The 24,520-nt window shown below is 31.2% G+C and overlaps 2 protein-coding genes across 2 annotated transcripts; one reads left to right on the forward strand and one right to left on the reverse strand.

Annotated features, from left to right (window-relative positions):
* Positions 1-7,912: 7,912 nt before the first annotated feature.
* Positions 7,913-9,422, reverse strand: LOC106798248 (uncharacterized). Its single transcript, XM_014774232.1, has 2 exons — positions 9,096-9,422; positions 7,913-8,260 (listed from the first exon to the last, which is right to left on the reverse strand). Exons 1-2 carry the CDS (start codon positions 9,420-9,422, stop codon positions 7,913-7,915), a joined length of 675 nt encoding a protein of 224 aa, XP_014629718.1.
* Positions 9,423-13,897: 4,475 nt separating this feature from the next.
* LOC100794938 (plasma membrane ATPase 1) lies at positions 13,898-22,089 on the forward strand. The gene is made up of 21 exons (XM_026127856.2): positions 13,898-14,045; positions 14,709-14,828; positions 14,928-15,026; positions 15,646-15,783; positions 15,919-16,053; positions 16,809-16,988; positions 17,114-17,320; positions 17,448-17,567; positions 17,996-18,115; positions 18,380-18,502; positions 18,597-18,701; positions 18,787-18,931; positions 19,621-19,782; positions 19,864-20,102; positions 20,194-20,226; positions 20,317-20,398; positions 20,510-20,670; positions 20,753-20,953; positions 21,064-21,246; positions 21,448-21,626; positions 21,734-22,089. Exons 1-21 carry the CDS (start codon positions 13,992-13,994, stop codon positions 21,828-21,830), a joined length of 2,883 nt encoding a protein of 960 aa, XP_025983641.2. The 5' UTR covers positions 13,898-13,991; the 3' UTR covers positions 21,831-22,089.
* Positions 22,090-24,520: the final 2,431 nt, after the last annotated feature.

The following is a 24,520-nucleotide window of genomic DNA, read 5'->3' on the forward strand; positions in this document are numbered from 1 at the left end:
CACATTCTCAACATCCTTTGCAACATCTATAGTTGTTCGTTTTCTACGTGTCGATGTAACCAGCCTTCGATGCTGAGGGACTTTTTCCTCATCACCACTAACATATCTACCTAAGGATCTTCCTAAAACTCTGTCTAAAGTCCAACGCAACCATTTGGTTTTAACCATAGTTGAGTTTCATATTTCACAAAAATGTTTTCATTTTGTTACTCAAAAACTAATTAAAAAGTAACTAATAAATCTTCTAAAACCCTACCGTATTATTAAATGTAGTATATTTTAACAAATGTAATAAATAAAATTTAAATTAACTTTAAATGATTAATCTAGCAAACTAAAATATATCATCAAAATCCAACTACAATTTTATTTTAAATATTTTATAAATTACCATTTAATAATTCATAAATAAGTATTTAATTATTTTATAAATAACTATATTAATACTTTTATATATTCATAAAAAATGTAGAAATTCATTTTTAAAATTTTTAAACTTCAAATAACTATTTCTAGCAAACTAAAATATATGACCAAAATCAAAGCACCATTTTTTAAATTTTTTTATAAATAAATATTTTAATCCTTTTATATATGTATAAATGAATGAAGAAATTTATTTTTATATTTTTTTATACTTCAAATCACTATTTATATACATATTTAATAGTATTAATGTAATAATATTTATACAAATATATTAATAAACAAAATTTTCTTATACAATATTACCTATTTTGTTTAAATAAATACATTATAAAAATTTGGAATTTTTTTATTTAATTATTTTATAAATAACTATTTTAAATATACAAAATTATAAAAATAATTATTTATAAAATAATTAAATAACAACAAAATTTATACATTGATTTTTAAACCAACAAAATTATTAAATAAAATATTTAAAATTAACAAACATACGGATTGACAATCTATATTGTGCATATGGAGTCCAAAAAATAAAAACTCATTGTCAATGACACAATGCTACTCATGGCAGTGGAGGAAAGGAGACTCATGGAGGAGGAGAAGAGTGTCGCCGAGGAGAAACCACAAAAAACGCAAATGAACAACACTTGGATGGTGTATTTGAGCTTTTAAGTAAAGGGCAAAATTGGTATTTCACTTATTTAGCGGGGTGTAGAAGAAAATTGAATAGTGCATGAAGAATATTCCTAAAAATTTACAACTAATGCCCAAAATAAATTCAATAAAAAACAAAATTACTATAAAAAAAAAAGGACCTTGCTATTTATACTCCCATTTTTTAAATTCACCTCTATACCCTCCTTTTTACCTCCCAACTACCCATTATACCATTTTCCCTTACAGATGTACACTTCTTTTACTTCCCAAAAATATATTTGTACAATTAAATATACCTATTATGAAAACATATATTTGGAACTATATTTTATAGTTCCAGAGATGCACTTTTGAAATGGTATATGTTTTCTAGAAAGACATTTTCAATAATAATAAATCATATCTCAATCAAAGTACTTAAGATTTGTTGATGGTTGAGATCTGAATCGTTGATGTTGACTTGGATTAGAAAATGAATGAACACACTTAAAGGAAAAAAAATCATCGTCAAAAGCTTTACTTTACAACTAAGGTCTATAATAGATGAAGTTAGTCATGAACATACCTTAAAACATAGTATCATATGAAAGAAAACACAAAATATTGTGTGCTATTGATAAAACATGGTATTATATAATGAATATATGGTGAAAATGATTTAAAATTAAGGTTTAAAGAATAATAAAAATAGAATAAAAATAAGATTTTAGATAGGATTTAAAAAATCTTAATAATAGAATAAAAATAAGACTAACAAACATGAGTCTAAGATAAGCGTTTTTCTTTGTCAATGATTTTTTTTGTATTTCTCATCAACAATCTTGATTCCTAAGTGATATTTTATTAAAAAAAACATTCTAGAAGTATATCTCTAAAACTATAATTTCTGGAAATATATATCTTGAGAACTATAAATTATAATTTTGGAGATATATTTTTAAAATATGTATATTTAATTCTGGAAATACATTTCCAGAAAGCAAAGGGTTGTACATCTTTAAGGGAAAGGGTATAATGGGTAGTTGGGAGGTAGAAAGGAGAATGGGGAGGTACTTAGAAAATGGGGGCATAAATAGCAAGAGCCTAAAACAACTGCAGAGTTGAAGTCTAGAATGGAAATTAGTAACAAGATGCAATCAAACTGGGCCCTACGTAAAGCCTTTACCCAGAGCAAATGTTATTAGGCTGTTACTTCCTATACTACCGAATTAGCTTCTTGCACCCGTAGGAAAGTCAAAACACAATAATTGGATAATAATGCCCTTAGTCCCTCTTATACTCATCAGGCACCCAGAAATAATCCTAGCACCTCCTTTCCTTATTATAATTTTGCCTTGCCGAAGTACCTCTCTCACTTTCTCTTTATCCTTTCCCTTTTCCATTTGTGTGCCTTTGCCTAGCTATCACCGCCATTAATGAAGTAGAGGATAATTTAACTACCATCACAACTTGTCCTTGTCGTTCAAGAAGTCGTTTTAGGCAAGTTGTTCTGGGTTACATTTTTTTTCTCACAGCAACCACTTTTTTTTGTTGTTGTTTGGATTAACCAATATGGAATTTAAAGCCTTGTCTCGAACTGTCATTTTATTATGGGTATTCCATAAATGTATTCTTGAATACTTGCTTATTTCAGAATATTACAAATATATTCTGAAATAGGTATTCTAGAATACATATCTAAATTATCAATGATAATTTAGAGCATCATAAGCTACAAATATTCTGAAACGTTTTTCTCTCTATATTATATTAATTCTAAGTTTGGGTCTTGCATCATTGGTGACACTAATGATGGTTTGTAGGATTTAAAATGAGTTGAGATTAGTCGAGCTTGATTCAGCTTGAAATTTGACTCAAGTTCAATATGAATCTATATTTTTAGTTTGAATTTGATTCGATTTAAATTCGTGAACACTTTGTTAGCTTGACTCAATTTAAAATTATAATTATCTCACATATTTTTATTTATTTATTTTATGCACAAAAAAATAACTATATCAATTTAATAATATTAAATATATTACTATATATGTAGATGCTAAATTTATAATTATTGTACATGCTTTTGTTTATGCATTTCATAAAATATATATTAAATTAACTATAAATAATTATAAGAATTTAATAATATAAAATATTTAATATATACATAGATAAATAGATAGATCTAGATATAAATAGATAGATTTATATATCAAGTTAGTTCACGAGTCAATCGAATCTAGTTATATATAGTTCAAGCTCAACTCTTTAACGAGCATAACTTTAAACTCAAATTTAACTCATTTGGTTCTTACATTAAATTTAATGAATCAACTGTCAAATCAAATTTCAAAATTTGAGTTGGTTTAATTCATTAATGTTGTCAGACCTAATTGTTTGTTGATCTATCTTTATTATAAAATTTATTCTCTGAACAGGTTAATTGTTATTGTGAAATGTACAAGTCTCATTGTAATCTTTCAATACTTTATAATTGACTTTCATGTTATACTGGTTTGATCGAACTTCAAGTGACGAAGGGACAAGGAGCAAGAGAAACAAGAAGGAACACTCGGATGAAGGACTAAGTCAAGAGAAAGAAAAATAGAAAGTTGTAAGAATTAAGGGTGTAAAGACAGAAATTATAAGAAGGGATAAAATTACAATTTAACCAAAAATTCTTTTTAAGACATTTTTTTTTTTGTCTGATAAGAGTTTTCAAAGGGAAGGTTTTATACACAAACAATAATAGACGATAATTAATCAACAGAGTTTTGTAGAAAGTTCTTTAAAAAATGTTGTTTTTGTTTTTATCCCCTTAATTAATTTTGGTTTCTTTCATTTTACTCTTTTTCAGGTAGGTTTGATTCGTTTAAAATATGATATTAGACAAGATAAGAAAAACAACACAAGATAAAAATATAAGTTACATAATATTTTTTTATCTTGCATATAGTTTAACGAATAATAGAAAATATAAGTGACATAATATAAAATTCAGTAAAATATTTAATATTAATTATCTTAATTCATTTTATATTAAATTTATTGTGTTTACCAAAATAAAGAGAGATAGATTAGAATAAAAAAATCTTATGTTTCTTTTTTAAAATGATTACATAGGTTAGCTATTATTATTTTGTTATAAAAGAGATAAAAAATATGAATATATGTGTTTTTTTAATATTTTGTACCCGAGACAAAATTTTGTCACCTATTTTTTTTAGTGACAAAAATCTTATCCTCATTTGTTTGATTTGTTTTGTCTCATAATCTTTTTTAAATCAAACATAAAACAAAAATATTTATCTTGTTCAATATTATAATATTTTGTGAATCAAACAAATTTCTTAATTTTTTTTTCTCTATAAGTTTTTGTTTTAATTTTCATTGGATTTAATGGAGAAATCTAACGACAGGAAAAAAAAATAAAGAATTAAAAGCAAAATACCCTTATATTGTAGGACTAAATAATTATTAAAGTCTTTATCATTTGTTTTTTAAATTGTTTTTCCTACTCTGCACTCAATATTAAATGAGAATTTGTACATGTCTAACAATTCATATAACAGTTGGTATATTTTTTGTGTTTATTTCTCTATTACATATCATTTGTTACCTATAAATACAAAAAATGTTGTTGTGCATGTATATATTATTGTTTGTGTATCAGATTTCATATTAAATTATAAACAAATTCAGCGCTTCAACTTGTTGGCTAAGTAGGAACACGGCTTAATCTCTATAATATTTACACGTAATCAATACAAAAATGACTTTTAGGTAATATAATGTGATAAAAAAAGATAAAAATAAAGAAAAATGATAAATGATAAATGTTAAATGTTAGTTAAATATTGGGAAAAGTTAATTGTGTTCAAAAATCATTTCTCTATAGATTAACCAGTGCGCCACTCATCATAAAAAAGAGAAAGTTAACAAGTGTATCGAAACCTAAAAATAAAATGCAACCGCTATGATTTGGTCGATCATCATCTTAAGTACACAGAGCAAACTCATTGCATTTCTCCTAATTAATGCCTTCTCTTCTAAGAGCTGAATTGTGCTCTAGAAAATATATTTTATTATTAGCTACATTTTGTTCGCAAGGAAACAGACAATTATCAATGCTTAAACTGTGTATGGAAGATTTTTTTTTTTTTTTTTTTATCAACGTCTGATATCCTGGGTGTGGTTAAAAGCAAAAATTAATTCCAAGTCTTTTTCTACTGATCATTAGGTGCCTAAATACCTTTTTCCCAAATAATTATTATTTAAATTAATAAACTTGCCATAATTTTCTTTGAAAGACCGTATATGTTAATATGTAACTAAATATTAATATGTAAATGCATAGTTGCTTATATGATTTATTTATCATAATTTTGTGTGTTTTATAATTTCATATAGATATAAGTATTTTAAACAAAAATTTACTCAAATACTAACATTATTAAAGTGAATGCTTAAATTAATTTTGTGAGTCTTATAAAACTTAAAAATATGTTATTCATGATATAATATTATTAAACAATGATTGTTTATATAATTAATGATGCTTATATAAACAATTTCACGTCACATGCTCATGAGAAAAAAAGAAACTTAAGCAAAGTTGTTTAAAGTTAAACAACTCATGTAAGCATTTTATTAGATATGTTCTAATGTATTGTAATTAAATTTCTTTGCTTGACACAGTTTGAGTATTAATATTCATCCTCATTTTTCTTTTTTTCTTTTTTAAGATTTTGTTAATCATTAAATAATATCATTATTTTTGCTATGTAATTAATATTTTAACAATTAGCATATGAACCTATTCCATTTTCATTTGTTGTTTAAATATAATTTTTAAAACATTTATACAATAAAAAAGAAATAATTCATTTAAATATATTTCTATTATATGACTCTACATATGTTGAAGTACATGATCATTTTTACAATAAAAAAAGAGAAAACAAAAGAAATTCCTTAAATTGAATTTATAAAAAGTTGAGTTGAAGAAGATCATGTCCATTATTAAATAATGATTTGTTCTTACAATTTTTCTTTTACAGTTATACATATCTACAATTAAAAAAGAATTAAGGAGGAACTAAAAGAAAAGTATATAAGGCACAAAATGAGTAATGTATACTGCATAGATATAAAAAAAATGAATTATATATATATATATATATATATATATATATATAAACTCATTAATAAAGGGTTATTATAAATATATACTTATTTTTTATTTATTTTATTTCTCTTATTTTCTCATCATATTATTTATTACATTTTTATTGTTTTTTTTCTCTACCTTTTCTTTTTGGCTAAATTAAAATTTTGTTTCTCAATAAGTTTAAGTTTAAATTCACAATTTTGATCCTCTTATTTTTAAATCAAGATATTGAGTTTTTTTATTTTTAAAATAAACAATTTTGATCATTCTGTCATCGATTATCCATTGTCAAATATTGACTTTGATATATTATATTAATGCTCAGAGGAACTTATTTAAATGGTTGATATGACGCTTATGTGGAAAAAAAATAAAGTGAAAAATAAAAATGTCTTAATACGAATTAAACTCATGATCCTTTATTTTTAGACAAAACAAATAAATCACTAAAACACCTTATTTGTTTAATTAGCTACACTAATAGTCAAGAGTTATTTTTTTTAAATGATCAAAATTTATAAATTAAAAAATATTTAATATTAAATTTTATTTTATATCATTTTATACATTTTTATTTTGAATATTATACATACTTTTATTTTTATTTCATAAATTAATATTAAATTATTTACATAATTTTTTTTAAAATTTATTTTAATATACAAATTATTTTTACTCTAATTATTTATGTAAAATTATTCATAGATAAGAAAATAAAACATTTTTTTATTTAATTAACTATATTAACATTATTATTTATGTATCAATAGTCAAGAGTTATTAATTTTTTCAAATTATTAAAATTTATAAACTAAAAAATATTTTAATATATAAATCTTTTTAATTTTATGTAAATAATTTGTATATTAAAATCAATTTATAAAAAAATATGTAAATAATTTACTTATTAATTTACTAAATTTAATTATAAATTGATAAAATAAAAATAAAAATATGTAAACTATTTAAAATAAAACATATAAAATGATATAAAATAAAAGTAAAAATATTTATATATTAAATATTTTAATTTATAAATTTTGATATTTTTTTTTTAAAAAAAAACTCTTGACTAATGATACTTAAAAAGTTAATGGTTATGTATTTAATTGTATAAAATAATTGTATTACTTATTTATTGTCCTTTCTATGAATAAAGGATTATGAGTTCAATTTTTATTAAGAAATTTTTTATTTTTTACTTTGTTTAATCTTTTTTGCGTTATGGTAACAATCTACATAAACTCTAAGGGAACTAAATATCTTGATTTATAAATAAGGGAATCAAAATTGTGAATATAAAAACCAAAATTATAATTTAACATTTGTTTCCAAAATATTATATGAGATAGTTAATTAGCATCCATCTCATTTTAGGATGAATATTAATTGGGGTAGAAGCAAGAAAGGTAAAATGATAGATACAATAAGTGATTGGGATTTGATGGAAAAAAAAAAAAAAAGAGAGACAAATAGAAATAGAAGGAAAAAAAAAAAAAAAAAAGCGGTAAAAATGAGACTGAAAAGTGAGATGCATGCATGTGCTTATAATTAGTCTTGTATTTTCTTATATGCGACATATCTCAAATACATATCAGGCACGCGTGCATGTCTTAAACTTTGAATAAGCATATATATAGAATAAAACGATATACTCTATATCCACTATAATTACTGCTTACAAATTTGTATCTCTTGCTGATCTTTTTGTGATGATCCCTCACAGGATGTGAGACAACTGTCCATGGAACAGTCATTTGCATTTATTGGCTGGTTGTTGTTGGTTTGTGTTTGTTTCTGATGGTGGGGGCTAAATCCTTGTATCTCCTTCAGCTCTGAAAATGCTGAATTCAGGCACTGAGAGGACACTTTTGACACTAGCTCTGAGAGTTGAAGTTTGGCAGCTTCAAGTCCTACTACTCCTAAGCTCTGTCTACCTAGTGTTTCCTGAGCCTTCTCCAACACTGCCTGAAGGTATTTTCCTTGAGCCTCAATACGTAGCTGCAGGAGTCTTTGCACCTGAATATGGGGTCAGATGGGTTTTTAGTTAGAATTTTTGTTGTCTAAAAGCTGAAATGACTTAATGTTAAGTCAATTGTTTGCATAAGTGGGTCGAGACGGAAAAATTATTATATAGTTTCTAACTATCACGTGTCCATTGTTTTGATCAATTTCTAAGTGATACAGAATTAAATTTTGACCGAAATATATAATATATTTTTTGTTTAATTCATTACCTAATTTTTTTTAAAACCTGTCGTTCAATTTTTTATTTCTAGAAGTATGGATATCTGTAGGGTCTAACATTGATGGGGTTGGCGGAGGAGACGAAGTTTATGTGATGAACTTATGTGATGAATGTGCTGGCGAAGAGGGGGAAGTGTAGTTGAGAGTTGAAAGATAGGGTCGAATTTGAGGAGGAGGTCGTTAATGGTGGAAATTAGGTGAGATGGGTTGGTGGGTGGGTTGGGTGAAGCTAAAGGTAGTAAAGATAAATGAAATAAGGCTGAGGTGGAGTGGTTTGGAGCATTCGTTTTAACTGATGGGCTGAGGCTTGAGAAGGTTTGGTTTGGACATCAGCGCGTAACTCAATTTGGTGTCCTAAGTGAACGAAGGTCATGGTGAAAGATTGGTAATCAGTCATGATAGGGCCCTGCGTGTTGAGCCATTCAATGCCCAAAACGACATTGACACCGCTGATAGGCAGAACCATAAGCGTCACTTCGAATAGGTTGTACTGAATGGTCATGGGAATGTTAGGGCAGGATTGACTTCACTCCAAAACTAAGCCATTCCCAACCATGACTCGTAAGGGAGGTATGTCCACTACGGGAAGGTTAAGGAACTTAGCAACCTGTGGTTGGACAAAGTTGTGGGTACTCCCACTATCGACGAGCACGATGAGGCTCGCCTGGTTAATGAAGTCGTAGACACGAAAAGTGTCAGTGACGGGAATACCGGCTAAGGCGTTGAGGCTGATGTGGGGGTTTATTGGAGAAAGGTCAGGTGGGTGAGGATCAGAGGAAGATTCAATGGGGGTCGAGAAAGATTGTGTTGGTTCAGAGCCAAGGGGTTCATCGGATTCGGCCACAAAGAGCAAGACACGACCCTTACAACGGTGAGAAGAACTCCACTTCTCATCACAGTTGTAACAAAGACCTTTCTGGCGTCGAAAGGCCATGTCCTTAGCAATACGCTGTGCGAATTGGGTTTTAGGTTTGGGGAAATTAGTTGGGGAAAAAGATTGGGCATGGTGTTGGGGAGGAACTGAAAAAAGGGTTTGCTGGGAGCCCTTTCGACGATCATTAATTTTGTCCTCCTGGAGGCGGGCAAGGGCGGTGGCCTGAGGGAAGGAGAGAGGTTGCAACACCTAGACTTCGCGACGGATCTCTGGTGATAGATCGGAGACAAAGCAACTGAGAAGAAAGGGCGACGGAAGGCCAATTATACGGTTCGCCAAATGCTCAAACTCTGTCAAATACTCTATCACAGACCCACGCTAGCAAAGCTTGAACAAGGCTCCACAGGGATCGTCGTAGAACGACGGTGCGAAACGATTTTCTAGGGCCTACAACAATCATGGCCAAAAGGTGATGAAGTCGTTTCTGAACATCCACTGGAACTAGTTGAGTGCAAGGCCATCCATATAGAACGAGGCGACCGTAGTTTGTTCTTCCTCCGGAGTTCCCTGGTAGTCGAAGAACTGGGAGATCTTAAAGATCCAACCCAATGGGTCATGACCATTAAATCGAGGGATGTCAAGCTTCATGTGTTGACCTGGAGGTGACGGGGTGGCTAGGGTGAAGTAGGGAGCGTGGTGAGCTGTGATAACTGGTTGCACATGGCCGCAACTTTACTGGCCAGATCAGAAAGCTTGTCCGACAGAGAAGAAATAGCTTCTTCAATTGTTTTCCATGTCGAATGGTCGACTATGACGGGCCAGACCAATGTTAGGAGCAGAGGGAAAAGACAGTCCTAGATTCAAGGTCAAGGAACCTCTTGAACTACCATGCTACAATACTACATATAAGTGAATTCATCCATATCTTTTTATTGATTGTAATTGAATTTATACACTGCTGATTGGGACAAAGGGCATAATGCTCTTACGAGCTTTCTAACAAACTTATAATAGACTAGTAGTGGCTATAACAGTTTTGAATTTGTTATAACTAACTTATTCTAATTTCCTATTGTAGTATATCCCCGGAAATGGATTGATGGCTTCGTAGGACATCACACAAAGTCCTCCAAACAGGCAGACGTGAACCATTAAGCTTGGGCCGGATTCCATGGGCTTCAGCTACTTCTTCTATGCGACTCTGTGTGAATTGCCATCACCGTACTATATATAGTGCTGCAAAAAATAATGGATAAATTCCTAGGTGGGACAAAAAATATAATTGTATATGAGTATGTCATTGCGTGAGTTTCTATATTTGGATTCAAGACCAATCTGACACAACTTAGCATTTTGTTCATTTTTTTTACTCTTATTCGTTAAAACGGAACATCTTGGTATGGTCGTGCCGTCTTGCTCGATGCTTGAAACCTAATATATCCATTAATTTGGAGACCTATACACTTGGATTTTGTCACACTCAATGATATATATATATCATATTGAATAATATCTTATTTATTTCAGAATATGCAATCATGAAATAAATTTGTTAATTAATTATTATTCTCCGAATGTAGGTCAAGAAAAGGTTGTCAATGTCAAACTGGTGAACCACTAAGAGGAATTGTTATATATGTGACGCGGTGGAGAGATACCAAATGGTGTCATGAGAGCTCCAAATTTGAGTTGATGCTGGCTCTTCCAACATGGTTACATTTTATATAACATATGAAATGGTATATGATAAAGTATTTTGATTTCTCTGAAAAAGAAAATTTTGAAAGATCGAAATCGATTATTTGAATTGAGTCTAATGAAAAAAGTTAATCTCCTATACCATGATGAATTAAGATTTAAATTTTTGTTAAGACAAGTATTTATTACTTATATTTAATCTTCAATTCTGTCTCGAACAAAATTATATTTAAAAACATATCATGAATAAAAAAAGTGATAACAAAGTGTTACAAATTTTGATTTAGTGGATGAAAAAATAAGGTACTTCATATGTTGTAGAAACATATAGTCCTAACTATATATTAAACTTATATCTTATGAGCCTTTTTTAATTTCCTCTTCATTTATATGTCAAATAATATATTCCTAAGAAATGCCTTATCCTAATCTTAATTTCTTATATTATTTGCATTTACGTATAATCAACGTTTGTCTATCTGTTACTTTTTTTAAGTTCGAACAAACCTAGGCTCATCATCATATCCTGAACCCCTTAACACACAGTTCTATAAGCATAGAGAAAATCGAGATATATGTATCACCACTCAAAAACTTATAATGCCAAGATCATTTTTCATTAAATAAAACTATGTTGATGGAAAGAAATTTAATAACTAACATTTTTTTTTCTATTAGTATGCATTGTTTTGAGACGAACGTCCAATAAGCCGAAGGAAAGAAAACTACAATGCTAGCTGAACCCGTACGGCCAAAAGTACATGGCAAAACACGTACAAATTAATTACACAAAAATGAATCTTTTTTATTCGTACACAAAAACGAATCTTCTTTTATCCGTTCACAAAAATGAATCTACCAACATCTCCTTTTTTTTCTGTTAATAAAACGATATTAGAATTCAACTACTTTACCTTCAGAATTTTCAGCGCAATAGAACTTTCATCCTCAGTCATCAAAGCAAAAATATACACAACTTATATGTTCAAGCTTAAGAGAAATATATATATATTAAAATTATTAGTAATTAACCTACTCTTTATTATTTATAAAAATTCTTGTGAAATCTATTAAATACGTACACTTATTAAATAAGAAGTGAAATTTACCTTATTTTATGGGACTAACATAATTTTAACTAATAATAAAAAACATTAAAACATATAAAAATGGCATTCCTTTATATATAATTTGCTAAACAACAAGTCCTGCCTTAAATATTTATTTTGCTTGACAGGTTGCTGACATAAATAGTACCAAGCAAATAAAGTCTTTGTATTAGTTTTAACATTCACCAGAAAAAAAAAAAGTGTTAGATTTAATTGTGACGTTTTGTTACTAGACATAGCAATGATTCTTTAGCTATACAGAATGAGGTCAACACGAAGAATGAAACTTATAAATAAAGGCTTCAAAAATAAAATTCAACAGAGGGTCCCACGATCTCTAGGCTCTACTATCGTGGCACTTCAGTAACGAAATTGATTGACATACACTGATATAGGTAAAAGAATTGGAGCATAAAAAATTAACCAATGTTACCAATAATAAAAAATAATGTTTGTTTCACATCTATAAAGTTTGAGAGAGTTTGAAAGGGAAGAAAGAAAGAGATGGGAAGAGAAGGATAAAGAAGACAAAAACAAAAGAATTGTAATAGATGGTATGTTATAGATAAAGTTTATATTTATATTAATAATAATGTAAAATTTTAATATTTATATTAATAATTTAATTTCTTTTAGATAAAGTGTATTTACTCGAATAATTAAAGTTAGCAACTAACATTTCTTTTCCTCAATGAGTAGTGCATGGTATGTTTTAACAAAATTTGTTTTTCTTTTAACCACTCCAACATATTACCTAGGTAACTGAAGGCACACCTCAGTTTTTTTTTTTTTTTAATTTCTCTTTATATATAAATTACTTTATCTTTACAGTGTACTTTAAATTTTCTTTTTTTACTTCATTAACTAATACTGACAGTGATTACAACTATTTATTTAGATTTTTTTTAAAACAGATTTGTAGTTTTTTTGTTTATTCCCGCACTTGGTAACAACAATGAAATTTTACAATTGTAACACTGTTATTGTTATTTGCAATATCTAGTGTATATTAAGAGCTAGTTTAATCTTTGCTGGCACAGCATTTTGTTCTTTATAGCAGGGTTTCCCTTGTAGAAGAACATGATGATTCAATAAAAGTTGGTCTATGTTTGGTGTGACTGGATCAAATGGTATTTTACTTGATATAGAAAAAATCTACATGTCACTCATAAAGTACATATGGCAGAATAAAATGTACGGTTGAATATTCATTATTTTATTTCACCTTGCATGATACTATTAAACTTTGGATTCATAGGTAAATAAATTAATTAACATGGCGGCAAAAGTAGTTAATAGTTTGAATGCAATTAGCTTTGTATAATACAACCATTGTATAGAAGCTGGCCGGCGGAGTCTTTCATGCACATATGCCACTTTTTGTAACATCGTATTTTTCTAGTTTTTGTCATTCTTGTTATTCTAAGCACATGTGGTGCAATTTCTCTCTCTTTCTATGTATATATACATATATTTGTGCCATTCTTGCAATGCCATATCCTCCAATTGAGTTTGAGAGTGTTTTGAGGATTTGGAGAGATTATCAAACCTCTGAGAGGTAAATTTCTTGTAATGCTCATAACATAATCCAATGGTTTAGGAATCACTATGTGAACTAGGAAAGTTGCAAATGTTTATCTCTATCTTTAGTTTTAGATATTAGTTGTTTTATTATCTTAACTACAATTTGTTTTGGGGCATTGGCATATCTTGTATTTTGTTGCTAATCAATCTACATTTTAAGGGTTCTAATTGTGACTCAGCTCAAAAGTGCATATTGTTTTTGCTGGGAAGAGAGCAGAAGATTAAGCAGCTTCAGAAAATGGGAGAGGGGTCTGTGGAACTTGAGGCTATTGTAAAGGAAGCTGTTGATCTGGTATGTGAAACAAATAATAGAAAATTAAAATGTCCTAAGCTTTATTTATTTATTTATGGCATAGTCTGTCTCTCTAGAGTTTATTTATTCCTCCTCCATTTTGGAGCTGAAAACATATTCTAGTTTCTTACATGCAAATTCTCAGTGATTACTTCAATTTGGATTAGTTATTTTGTTGATTAGTCAGTTGGGAAATTACTCAGAAGTTATTTAGCTTTTGTTAAAAAGAAGATTGTTTGAATTTCTTGTTGCTAACTTGGAAAAGAAACTAGTCTATCTACATGGAAGCACTAGTGAGAAGAGTAGATTCCATAGTTTTTTGTTCTGTGAAAAGGAAGAGAGGAAGACCGAGAAGAACATTGGAGAAAATTGTTAAAGGGAATCTCATGATGAATAATATCTCCAAGGAGTTTTAACCAAGTCCAATGGTACTATGTGATCTATGTACCTGACCTCACCTGGTGGAATAAGACTTTTGTGATTGTATTATGTGTCCTTTTTATGTATTTTTCGAGTCCAAACCCAAAATATGAAGAAATACAAAAGAAAAAGAAAAGTAGGATGAAATTTTCTAATTTACTTCTATGATGGTTTAGTCACATAGGGGATGAAAAACACTATCAGTATTAGGCATCTGATTAACATGGAATTTGTGCTATGTAGGAGAACATTCCTATTGAGGAGGTTTTTGATAATCTCAAATGCACAAAAGAAGGTTTAAGCTCCGAGCAAGTACAACAGAGGCTTGACTTGTTTGGATACAATAAGCTTGAAGAAAAAAAGGTTAAAAGCCAAACTTCAATGCTTTTAGTTTCCTATTTCCTCTCTAAATTGTTGCTCAGGTTTCTTATAGATAGCTTCTATACTTTAATGCTTGTACAGGAAAGTAAGATACTGAAGTTTTTGGGCTTTATGTGGAATCCTCTGTCATGGGTTATGGAAGCTGCTGCTATCATGGCCATAGGCATGGCACATGGAGGGGTAAATCTTCACAATTCTTTGAGTTTTCAATTTTTTTTCCATGGTTTTACAAAGTTTAATTAATGAAACAAAACAATAATTTGGCATCCTTCAATTGATTTGATCCTTGATATTACAATATATATATATATATATATATAGTTAATCTTTGACAATTTTCAATCAATTTGGTTCAGGGCATTGGCTATAGTCCATTTGTTCCTTAACATAACCCAATCAATTAATTTATTCCCTAGATATAATAGCCGTTAGCCAAATTGGTCTGACATGAGGGACCAAATTGACTAATTATTGCCAAAGTCTAGAATTAAAATCACCAATGATTGTAATTTTAAGGGCAGATTTGATGTTTTACACTTTTTCCTGGTAGATAATATGAAACTATTTTCATTCTTTTCCTTTTGTTACTTTTAACTTGGAAATTACAAATATCATTAATTTTTCAAAGGATTGTGGAATACAAGATTAAGTTTTTGTTGGTAACAATTTTAGATATTGCCATAGGTTTAAATTTAAAAGTCAAGTTTCATTATCAATCAGTCAATTTTTACTGTCTGAAAACAGTGATGTTACAATTTACAATCCATTATATTTAATATAATAACTCAAAACTCTGCAGGGTGAAGGTGGAGATTATCAAGATTTTGCTGGCATAGTTCTTTTGCTACTTATAAACTCCACCATCAGTTTCATAGAAGAAAACAATGCTGGCAATGCAGCTGCTGCCCTTATGGCCAGATTAGCCCCCAAAGCAAAGGTTATTCCCCTCTTCACTGATTTAACAGTAGCTACCTACATCACTATTGCATGTTTTTGTTTTCCTTTTCCAATGACTTTGTTATACTGTCTTGTTTCCATTTCATTTGACATCTAATCTAATTTACCTTTACAGGTACTTCGTGATGGAAAATGGAGTGAAGAAGATGCTTCAGTGTTGGTTCCCGGAGACATAATTAGCATCAAGCTTGGTGACATCATTCCTGCTGATGCACGTCTCCTTGAAGGCGATCCTTTGAAGATTGATCAGGTAAAATTGGCTGTTAATGGCTGAGGTTGTTCCATATCAACTAAGTTAAACTAAAAGGAGATGTGAACTACATAGGAACCTTCTCTGAGCTGGTCCAGATATTCCTTAAGAAAAAAGGAAATATCAGTTTTAGATGAATAAGAAATTAATCATTTGATGCATAGATGGATAGGGGAAGTTGTTAAGAGAGATCTTGTTATGTTCTCTGAATTTTAGTAACTGTGGTTCCTGGAATTCGAGGACCAGGAAGAACCTCCCAAAACAAATGAATAGAAACTGAGTATTATTTTTCCATAATCTGAATTATACACATCACCCTATATATATAGAACTTGGATGATGGCAGTAGTGTAACACTAACAGAAAGATACTAGAATATTCTTATAACAGAAATCCTAACAAAATACTAGTGCTAATAGGAGTGGTGGCAGACAACATGTCTGGTACAACCACTACCCTCATGCCAGCTCGGCACTCTTGCTTCTTCCTCCTATAAGTCCTTCTTCCTATCAGATCTCATGCTAATTAATATCTCTGAAAATCTGGTCTTTATCTGAGCCGAATGGCTTTGTGTGATCCATGTAACCAATCTGACCTAATAGGAAAAAGCTTTTGTTGCTTTTGTTGTTGTTGTTGATGATACATAGATAGATGACATGGGACATCCTAACTAATATTAATATACTATGCCTCATCATCATATCATCCCATACTTGACCCTCTTGTATTGAGATATATGTTTCTGTGTGTTTCAGTCTGCTCTTACTGGAGAGTCACTTCCTGTCTCAAAACATCCTGGAGAAGGAGTATATTCTGGTTCAACTTGCAAGCAAGGAGAAATTGAGGCAGTAGTTATTGCAACTGGAGTTCACACCTTTTTTGGGAAGGCAGCTCATCTTGTGGAAAACACAACACATGTTGGACATTTCCAAAAGGTTCATATATAGGATTTTTAGTCTCTTTAATGTTGTGTGAATGAATGTTTTCCGTCTCAAGTACATTCATCTCCATGTGAAATATTGTCAGGATAATGCTCAGTGACATCACATAATTGTTACAGGTTCTAACATCTATTGGGAATTTCTGCATCTGTTCAATTGCTGTTGGTATGATTTTGGAAATCATTGTGATATATGGAATCCATAAAAAGAAATACCGAAATGGTATTGATAACCTCCTTGTGCTATTGATTGGTGGCATCCCTATTGCAATGCCAACTGTCCTTTCTGTTACTATGGCTATTGGTTCACACAAGTTGGCTCAGCAGGTTTGTGATGCAATGCAAATTCAAACATTTCATTGGCTTTTATAAGACCATAAGAATTTAGTATTTTTAAGTTTTTGATATCTTTGTGCAGTTGAGCTAATGGCTATGTTGGGTGTATTCTTTGCAGGGTGCCATAACAAAGAGAATGACTGCCATTGAAGAAATGGCTGGAATGGACGTGTTATGTAGTGACAAAACAGGCACATTAACTCTTAACAAGCTTTCAGTGGACAAGAATATCATTGAGGTCATAATTACTCTTCTTAGTTCCTACTAAAACTAAGTATAACGATTGGTTTGATATAAATTTCATATCTGTCAAATGTATGTAAACCGGTATATCAGAATGTCCAATGTCATGTATTGTACATGACATGGGAGATTCCTTCAAGCACAAACATTATATTTCACTTCTGAAACAAGTACTCAATTTCTTAAAGAAAGAAACATATTAAGGGAAAATAATGAGCAATGCTAACAATTGACAATCAACTAACAATTGATCTTAAAGCACTGACAAAAACCCTTTTCATATATAGAACCTTTAAATTCTGCACATATAAATAGATATAAATAAATATGAGTGATGCTGTTTATGTATTTGTCTATATATGGATCCATATTCTTAAATGCTAACTAACTTTCTTTCTCCCAACAATTATCAATATCTGGCAGGTTTTTGCTAAAGGGGTTGATAGTGATATGGTTGTACTTATGGCTGCAAGAGCATCAAGGCTAGAGAACCAAGACGCAATTGATTGTGCTATAGTTTCGATGTTAGCAGACCCAAAGGAGGTACAAGTTCAAAGATGCCTTATTAGATTAACAACACTGAAAGCTTTTCCCATTTCATTCTGCAGTGAATTCCACATTCTTTTAAAAAAATTCTTAGATGATAGCTTAATTAATACCATCATACATTAAAAAAAAAATATAAATAATGCATTAATAGACAAGAAATTTTCATTATTCAAATTGTAGCATTCAGCAAAGCAAGTTTCCACCATCTTCTGTAGTAGAAATTTGGTTAGTCTACTAATGGTTCTTTAATTTTCCAAGGCACGAACTGGAATAAAAGAAGTTCATTTCCTTCCATTCAATCCAACTGATAAAAGAACTGCACTTACATACCTTGATGCTGCCGGTAAAATGCACAGAGTTAGCAAAGGTGCACCAGAGCAGGTAGTATATAATCCATTATAATAACTCTAAAGAACCATACTATCTTACTAGAGTAACATTTGTTTGATCATTATTTAACTCTTATGATGTGTAGATTCTCAATCTTGCACATAACAAACCAGAAATCCAACAGAGGGTTCATGCAATTATTGACAAGTTTGCAGAACGTGGACTTCGTTCTCTTGCAGTCGCCCGTCAGGTTTATATGTCCTATGAATTCTCCATCATCTCATTAGTATATCACTGTATATTTTTATATAGCAATGGAAATTTTTCGAATTTAGGAAGTACCTGAGGGAACTAAAGACAGTCCAGGAGGACCATGGGAGTTTGTTGGCCTGCTCCCTCTTTTCGATCCTCCTCGCCATGATAGTGCAGAAACAATTAGAAGAGCTCTTGATCTTGGCGTGAGTGTAAAAATGATCACTGGTATGTGTCACCATTACTTGATTTTCGTTTAAGAGTATTTCAATTGAAAATATCTTGGTTGCATTTACAATATGAATTTTCTTGTGGCAATGTTTCTCTGTGAAAAAACAAGTTCAAGACAAAAACTTATGCATGATTCAAGTGAATTCATAATTTGTGTAGGATGGAAAACATTACAAATGTTACCATCTATTTTGAAAACTTATTCTTGTATTACCACTGTTCAATATTCTTCCTAGTGTTAGTTTTTATTTAAAGAAATTTTATTCGTGCTTAGGACAACCAGAATAATCCTAATCGTTTCCATACTGGTAGATAAATGACAACCTTGATTTCATTAATTTTTTAATTTTTATTATTTAGACTATTCTTACAAAACAATGTGTCCAAGGCAATGGAGAAGTGAAGAAAGTGCCTTTAAAAGAATCAAATTAAAATTGGTGGCTTAACATGACATCTAGCTACCTTTCCAACACCTTGAAATTTTCTAATTCTAAAGTAAAACCTATCTCATTGGGTATTATAGTGAACATAGGAAAAAGTGTGATAGTTTCTGTCTACTAGTGGGAGATTCTACCTCTATAATAGACTTGTCCTTGTGTTCTTTGTGTCACTGATTTAATTCTAGTGTACATAAGAAAACGATGATCAGAGATGCTCATGTTGTGATGCAACAAAAAACATTTCAGGTGATCAACTTGCAATAGGTAAGGAAACAGGAAGGCGTCTAGGGATGGGAACTAACATGTATCCTTCTTCATCACTGCTTGGTGAAAATAAAGATGGATTGGGTGCTGTCGCCGTTGATGATCTCATTGAGAATGCTGATGGTTTTGCTGGAGTCTTTCCTGGTAAGCCAAGAAAGCAGTGATCAAAAGGGTCATCTAATTTAATGTCTTGTTCGATTTCTGATAATATGTATTTCGCCTCAGAGCACAAGTATGAGATTGTGAAGAGGTTACAAGCTAGAAAGCACATTTGTGGGATGACTGGTGATGGGGTGAATGATGCACCTGCCCTGAAGATAGCAGACATAGGTATTGCTGTAGCAGATGCTACAGATGCAGCCAGAAGTGCTTCTGACATAGTCCTAACCGAACCCGGGTTGAGTGTGATCATAAGTGCAGTTTTAACTAGCCGTGCGATTTTCCAGAGAATGAAAAACTACACAGTAATCCCACAACTATCAACATATGAAAATGAAAATATTTCTTAGTGTGACAATAAATAATGATTTTTATTTTATTCCTTTTCCTTTGCAGATATATGCTATATCTATCACTATTCGTATTGTGGTAAGCATTTTGTACATAAAAAATATATTCAGAATGAACCTGATCATCAACTTTCTTCTCATTTTCAGTTTTTTTTTTTTATCATTTCAGCTTGGTTTCATGTTACTGAACAGCTTTTGGAAATTCGACTTTCCTCCCTTTATGGTTCTTGTCATTGCCATTCTCAATGATGGTAATATTAGCTACTTTATAGTATCTTAATCAGAAGTCTCATTATAATTTGATGTTCATTACATGAAATACTTTATTTCTTGTATCCCCTGACTTGTTAGCGTCCTTGTAGGTACCATCATGACAATATCTAAAGACAGGGTTAAGCCTTCTCCACTTCCTGATAGTTGGAAGCTTAGTGAAATCTTTACAACTGGGATTGTTCTTGGCAGCTATCTGGCTCTAATGACTGTGATCTTCTTCTATATAGTTGTTGAAACAAACTTCTTTCCTGTAAGTATCTTCTTTCCAGTTGTTGTCCACTACTTTGTTATTCTTTCATTCAATGAGATGATAATGAAGTATTCTGCCCCAGGACCATTTTGGTGTGAAACACTTTCACTACAATCCAGATGCTTCTATCAAAGATCCAACCAAAAGAATGTTGGGATCTGCTGTCTATCTTCAAGTCAGTACAATTAGTCAAGCCTTAATTTTCGTGACACGCTCAAGGGGTTGGTCCTACACAGAAAGACCTGGTCTTTTGCTTGTCACTGCCTTCATCATTGCTCAAGCGGTACATCGTTTTCTCAACCTTCCAGCATTGCTTATTATTCAGACCTTTAAATCTATTTGAACTTTCTCAGTGGGAAGCCTCACTGTTTCATTTCACTATATTCTCAACAGATTGCAACTGTTGTATCTGCCACTCTCAGTTGGAGACTTGCTGGAATCAAAAGTATTGGTTGGGGCTGGACAGGAGTCATATGGTTATACAATATTATAACGTATCTATTTCTAGATCCTTTAAAGTTTGCTGTTCGTTACGCACTCAGTGGAAGGGCTTGGAATACAGTGATAAACCAAAGGGTGAGTATAATGACTGAACCAGTTATAGAACTTCTGCAAAAATTTGTGTAGAATAAATGAACTTATATGTCTAACAAACAAAATGGGTTCAAAACTTAAGTATGCCAGATGGTTTTTTATAGACTCAGTCTCTAAGATTCAGAATGATTAGTGTACTTATATGGTTATATTATATGACTTCTTATTGGTGCAAATTAACAGACTGCATTCACCAACAAAAATGACTTTGGTAAAGAAGCTCGTGAGGCTGCATGGGCAACCGAGCAGAGAACCTTACATGGCCTCCAATCTGCTGAGTCAAAAGGGTTTACAGACAAGCACACCTTCAGAGAAATTAATACATTGGCAGAAGAGGCTAGGAGGCGCGCAGAGATAGCAAGGTCAGTGTCTTTGATCATCTTCTAACTGTTTCATAGTTTTTTTTTTTTTTACCTTTCCATGATTTTTCATTTCCCCCTAATTGTTACTTTTCTTCCTTGTGATGCAGGCTGAGAGAGCTTCACACTCTCAAAGGTAGAGTGGAATCATTTGCCAAGCTAAGGGGTCTGGACATTGATGCCATGAACGGACACTACACTGTCTAAGACTTTATGACTGCTATCTATCATCATTATGATGCCATGTGACTCTTTAAATTTCTTGTATTATGGCTTTGTCTGATGTCAGACTACAGGTTTTACTTCAACAATGTATCTGCTTAGTTTTCTTGTACTTTTCATTCAAACCATTGGTTGTTGTTTGCTTTCCATTTTGTCTTTCTTCTTTGGGAAAATTGTACCTATTGTGTTACAATAATGTTGTTTACACCTCTCTATTTGGAAAGCAAAATATTTTATTTGTAAACTTTTCGTAGTGTTGCAAGAAAATATGCTTGGAAAAACTTTTAAACAGGATATTTAAGTAATAAACAAATAAATGGATGTCATTTTTTTTCATGGAGCCGTAAAATGGTCAAATTTTCTGTTTCATGACATGAGATCACCTAAAATTCAGAGATTTACAGCTAACCCAAAATTTATCAGATAGTAGTTAATACAACTTAACTCTTCTACGAAATCTTAATTGCTTGTGATATTAACTTTGTAGCACCTTAAATTTTTTTTTCGAAATTTTGTTTCAAAAACTATTTAAATAATAATATTGTGGAATACGCGTCTTTAACTTTTAATTTCTATTTTTAAGTCGGTAAAATATATTATTAATTTTTTTTCATTATAAATAGGATAAAATCAAATAAAGTAAAAATAAGTGTGTTGCTTGAAAAGCGCTAGGTTTTCACATTACAATTAAATCCGTAAATAAATGAATGCACATTTGTACATAAATAAAGCAAATAAATAGTGTCACTGTAGAAGAAATTTGGACACAACCCAAAGTGTAAAAGTGGTGAAACGATTGATATACATCTACTATATAAAAAAACATACATTTATAGTAAAAATCTCGCCCCTCAAAATGCATCAAAATATCAACAAGAATCTAGGATTAGAGCAGATCACTACCTAACTAAAAATACTGAACTACACCTAAGGTATAGACACGGGAAGGTCATCAATCCTCCTCTTCAGATAGAGGCTCTAAGTCTCATAGAAGCTTGTGATACTCTTCCTCCTCCTCGAGCATCATATCAATGTGATCTCTCCAGTTCTCAGTGACCTGCACGAGACGTACCAACTCGAATCTCCAACTCAAGACATAACCCCTCGCATCAAACCTCACTGAGGTCACTATGAATTCTTGAGTATCGTGAGACATTTCCATGCCCAAATAAAAACTGATGTCTTCAAACCACTCCAGTTGTCACACGTGACATAAATCTCCAAGGAATGTAGCAGTATCGAAAGTGATCAATGGTGATGGGCGTGGCATCTAGTCTATCTACCGGCACCATGTGCACTATAATGTGACATGTGTAAACTGACGTGCGTGTACCTCGACACAACCACACTCTTTTTGTTTGCATACTAAGCCAAGCTCGTATAGGGCTTGACTCCTTCGACATCTCCTAAACCTATAAGTTGTTGGTTGTAGGAGTGAGTCTCCCACTCCTCAAATGTCACGAACAACAAACAAAATCATAGTATACAATCCACCTAACCATTGTGTGTGGTTGTCTAAGCAAACATCATTCTTGTGTCCTAAGCACATAATTATTCCACTTGTTTCACAATAGGGCCCATCCACTACCATCAAGCATCCCAAGTCATGATGGTCTTACACTTTTATGTGGATGACAGTCAGGAGTGATCACCACATGAATATACAATGTACATCGATCTCCAGCCCCCAACTCAAAAAACATAGTCTCAGAGACAATCAAGAATAGCAAAATGAGGTCTGTGAACTCTCTACAACAAAGGAGTTCATCAAATGTTGGGTTGTCACCACTCGCTAAGTCCCCTAGGTCCCATGAACCTTTTTGCCCACTACACTCAAGTGTATCTCTGTTCATCATCCACTTTCTCAAACCAACCTCACCATTCACAGATGTCATAGAATCTTTAGTTCCTTACTCTTCCTTAGGTCCTCTCACTCTTATCGCCGCATCATGTGTGTAGCCCTCATACCACGTATGACAAACATATTCAAACATTCACACAACAAGAAATAGAGGCGAGGATCAAGCATACATAGTATTCTCAAGCAACCTATCTCAACCTCTCAAGTAATAAAAAGAACATGTAACACATCGATTCACAAACAACATAACGACTAATAAAAAATACAACCAACCAGCATCTATAACAAACAATTTGTCGAGGGTCGAACACCTTAAGACCCAACCCAGAGCGCGTACAGAAAAAGATAGTCAATATATATATATATATATATATATATATATATATATATATATATATATATATATAAGTTTCACACATCAAAGATAGAATTTGCTGGATTTCACACTCTCACTGTCTTACTCATTCAAGACAATAGAAATTTAGAATAAAAGATCCAACATGCTCAATCATGTCATTCAAAAATACAAAATACAAAGCACTCAATTCTAACGATTATATTCGTTTAAATCTATTGTCCTGTAATTTTTCCAAAAATCAATTTTAACACTCCTTACTACTCCCCTAAGGTTTTTCCATGTTATAAATTCATTTTTGAGCTTATAATCACTGAATTAAATCATCTAATACTAGAAATTCCCCTACTGTTCATATTCACCAAATTTCATTCCTAAACTTTATTCGGATTTTCTAGGTGCTCTAAAAATTGGTTTTTCCTAAACCTTATATATTCATTTTTGAGGTTAAAAATTCAA

Source organism: Glycine max, chromosome 3 (genome assembly GCF_000004515.6).
Source record: "Glycine max cultivar Williams 82 chromosome 3, Glycine_max_v4.0, whole genome shotgun sequence".
NCBI classification, from domain to species: domain Eukaryota; kingdom Viridiplantae; phylum Streptophyta; class Magnoliopsida; order Fabales; family Fabaceae; genus Glycine; species Glycine max.

Coding starts and splice junctions, on each gene's coding strand:
- LOC106798248 (XM_014774232.1), bottom strand. CDS start 9,422: ATGGCCTTTCGACGCCAGAAAGGTCTTTGTTACAACTGTGATGAGAAG. Junction 8,261..9,095: donor ACAACTTTGTCCAACCACAG/GTTGCTAAGTTC, acceptor CCCCATATTCAG/GTGCAAAGACTCCTGCAGCT.
- LOC100794938 (XM_026127856.2), top strand. CDS start 13,992: ATGGGAGAGGGGTCTGTGGAACTTGAGGCTATTGTAAAGGAAGCTGTT. Junction 15,784..15,918: donor GATTAGCCCCCAAAGCAAAG/GTTATTCCCCTC, acceptor TTACCTTTACAG/GTACTTCGTGATGGAAAATG. Junction 17,321..17,447: donor CACACAAGTTGGCTCAGCAG/GTTTGTGATGCA, acceptor TATTCTTTGCAG/GGTGCCATAACAAAGAGAAT.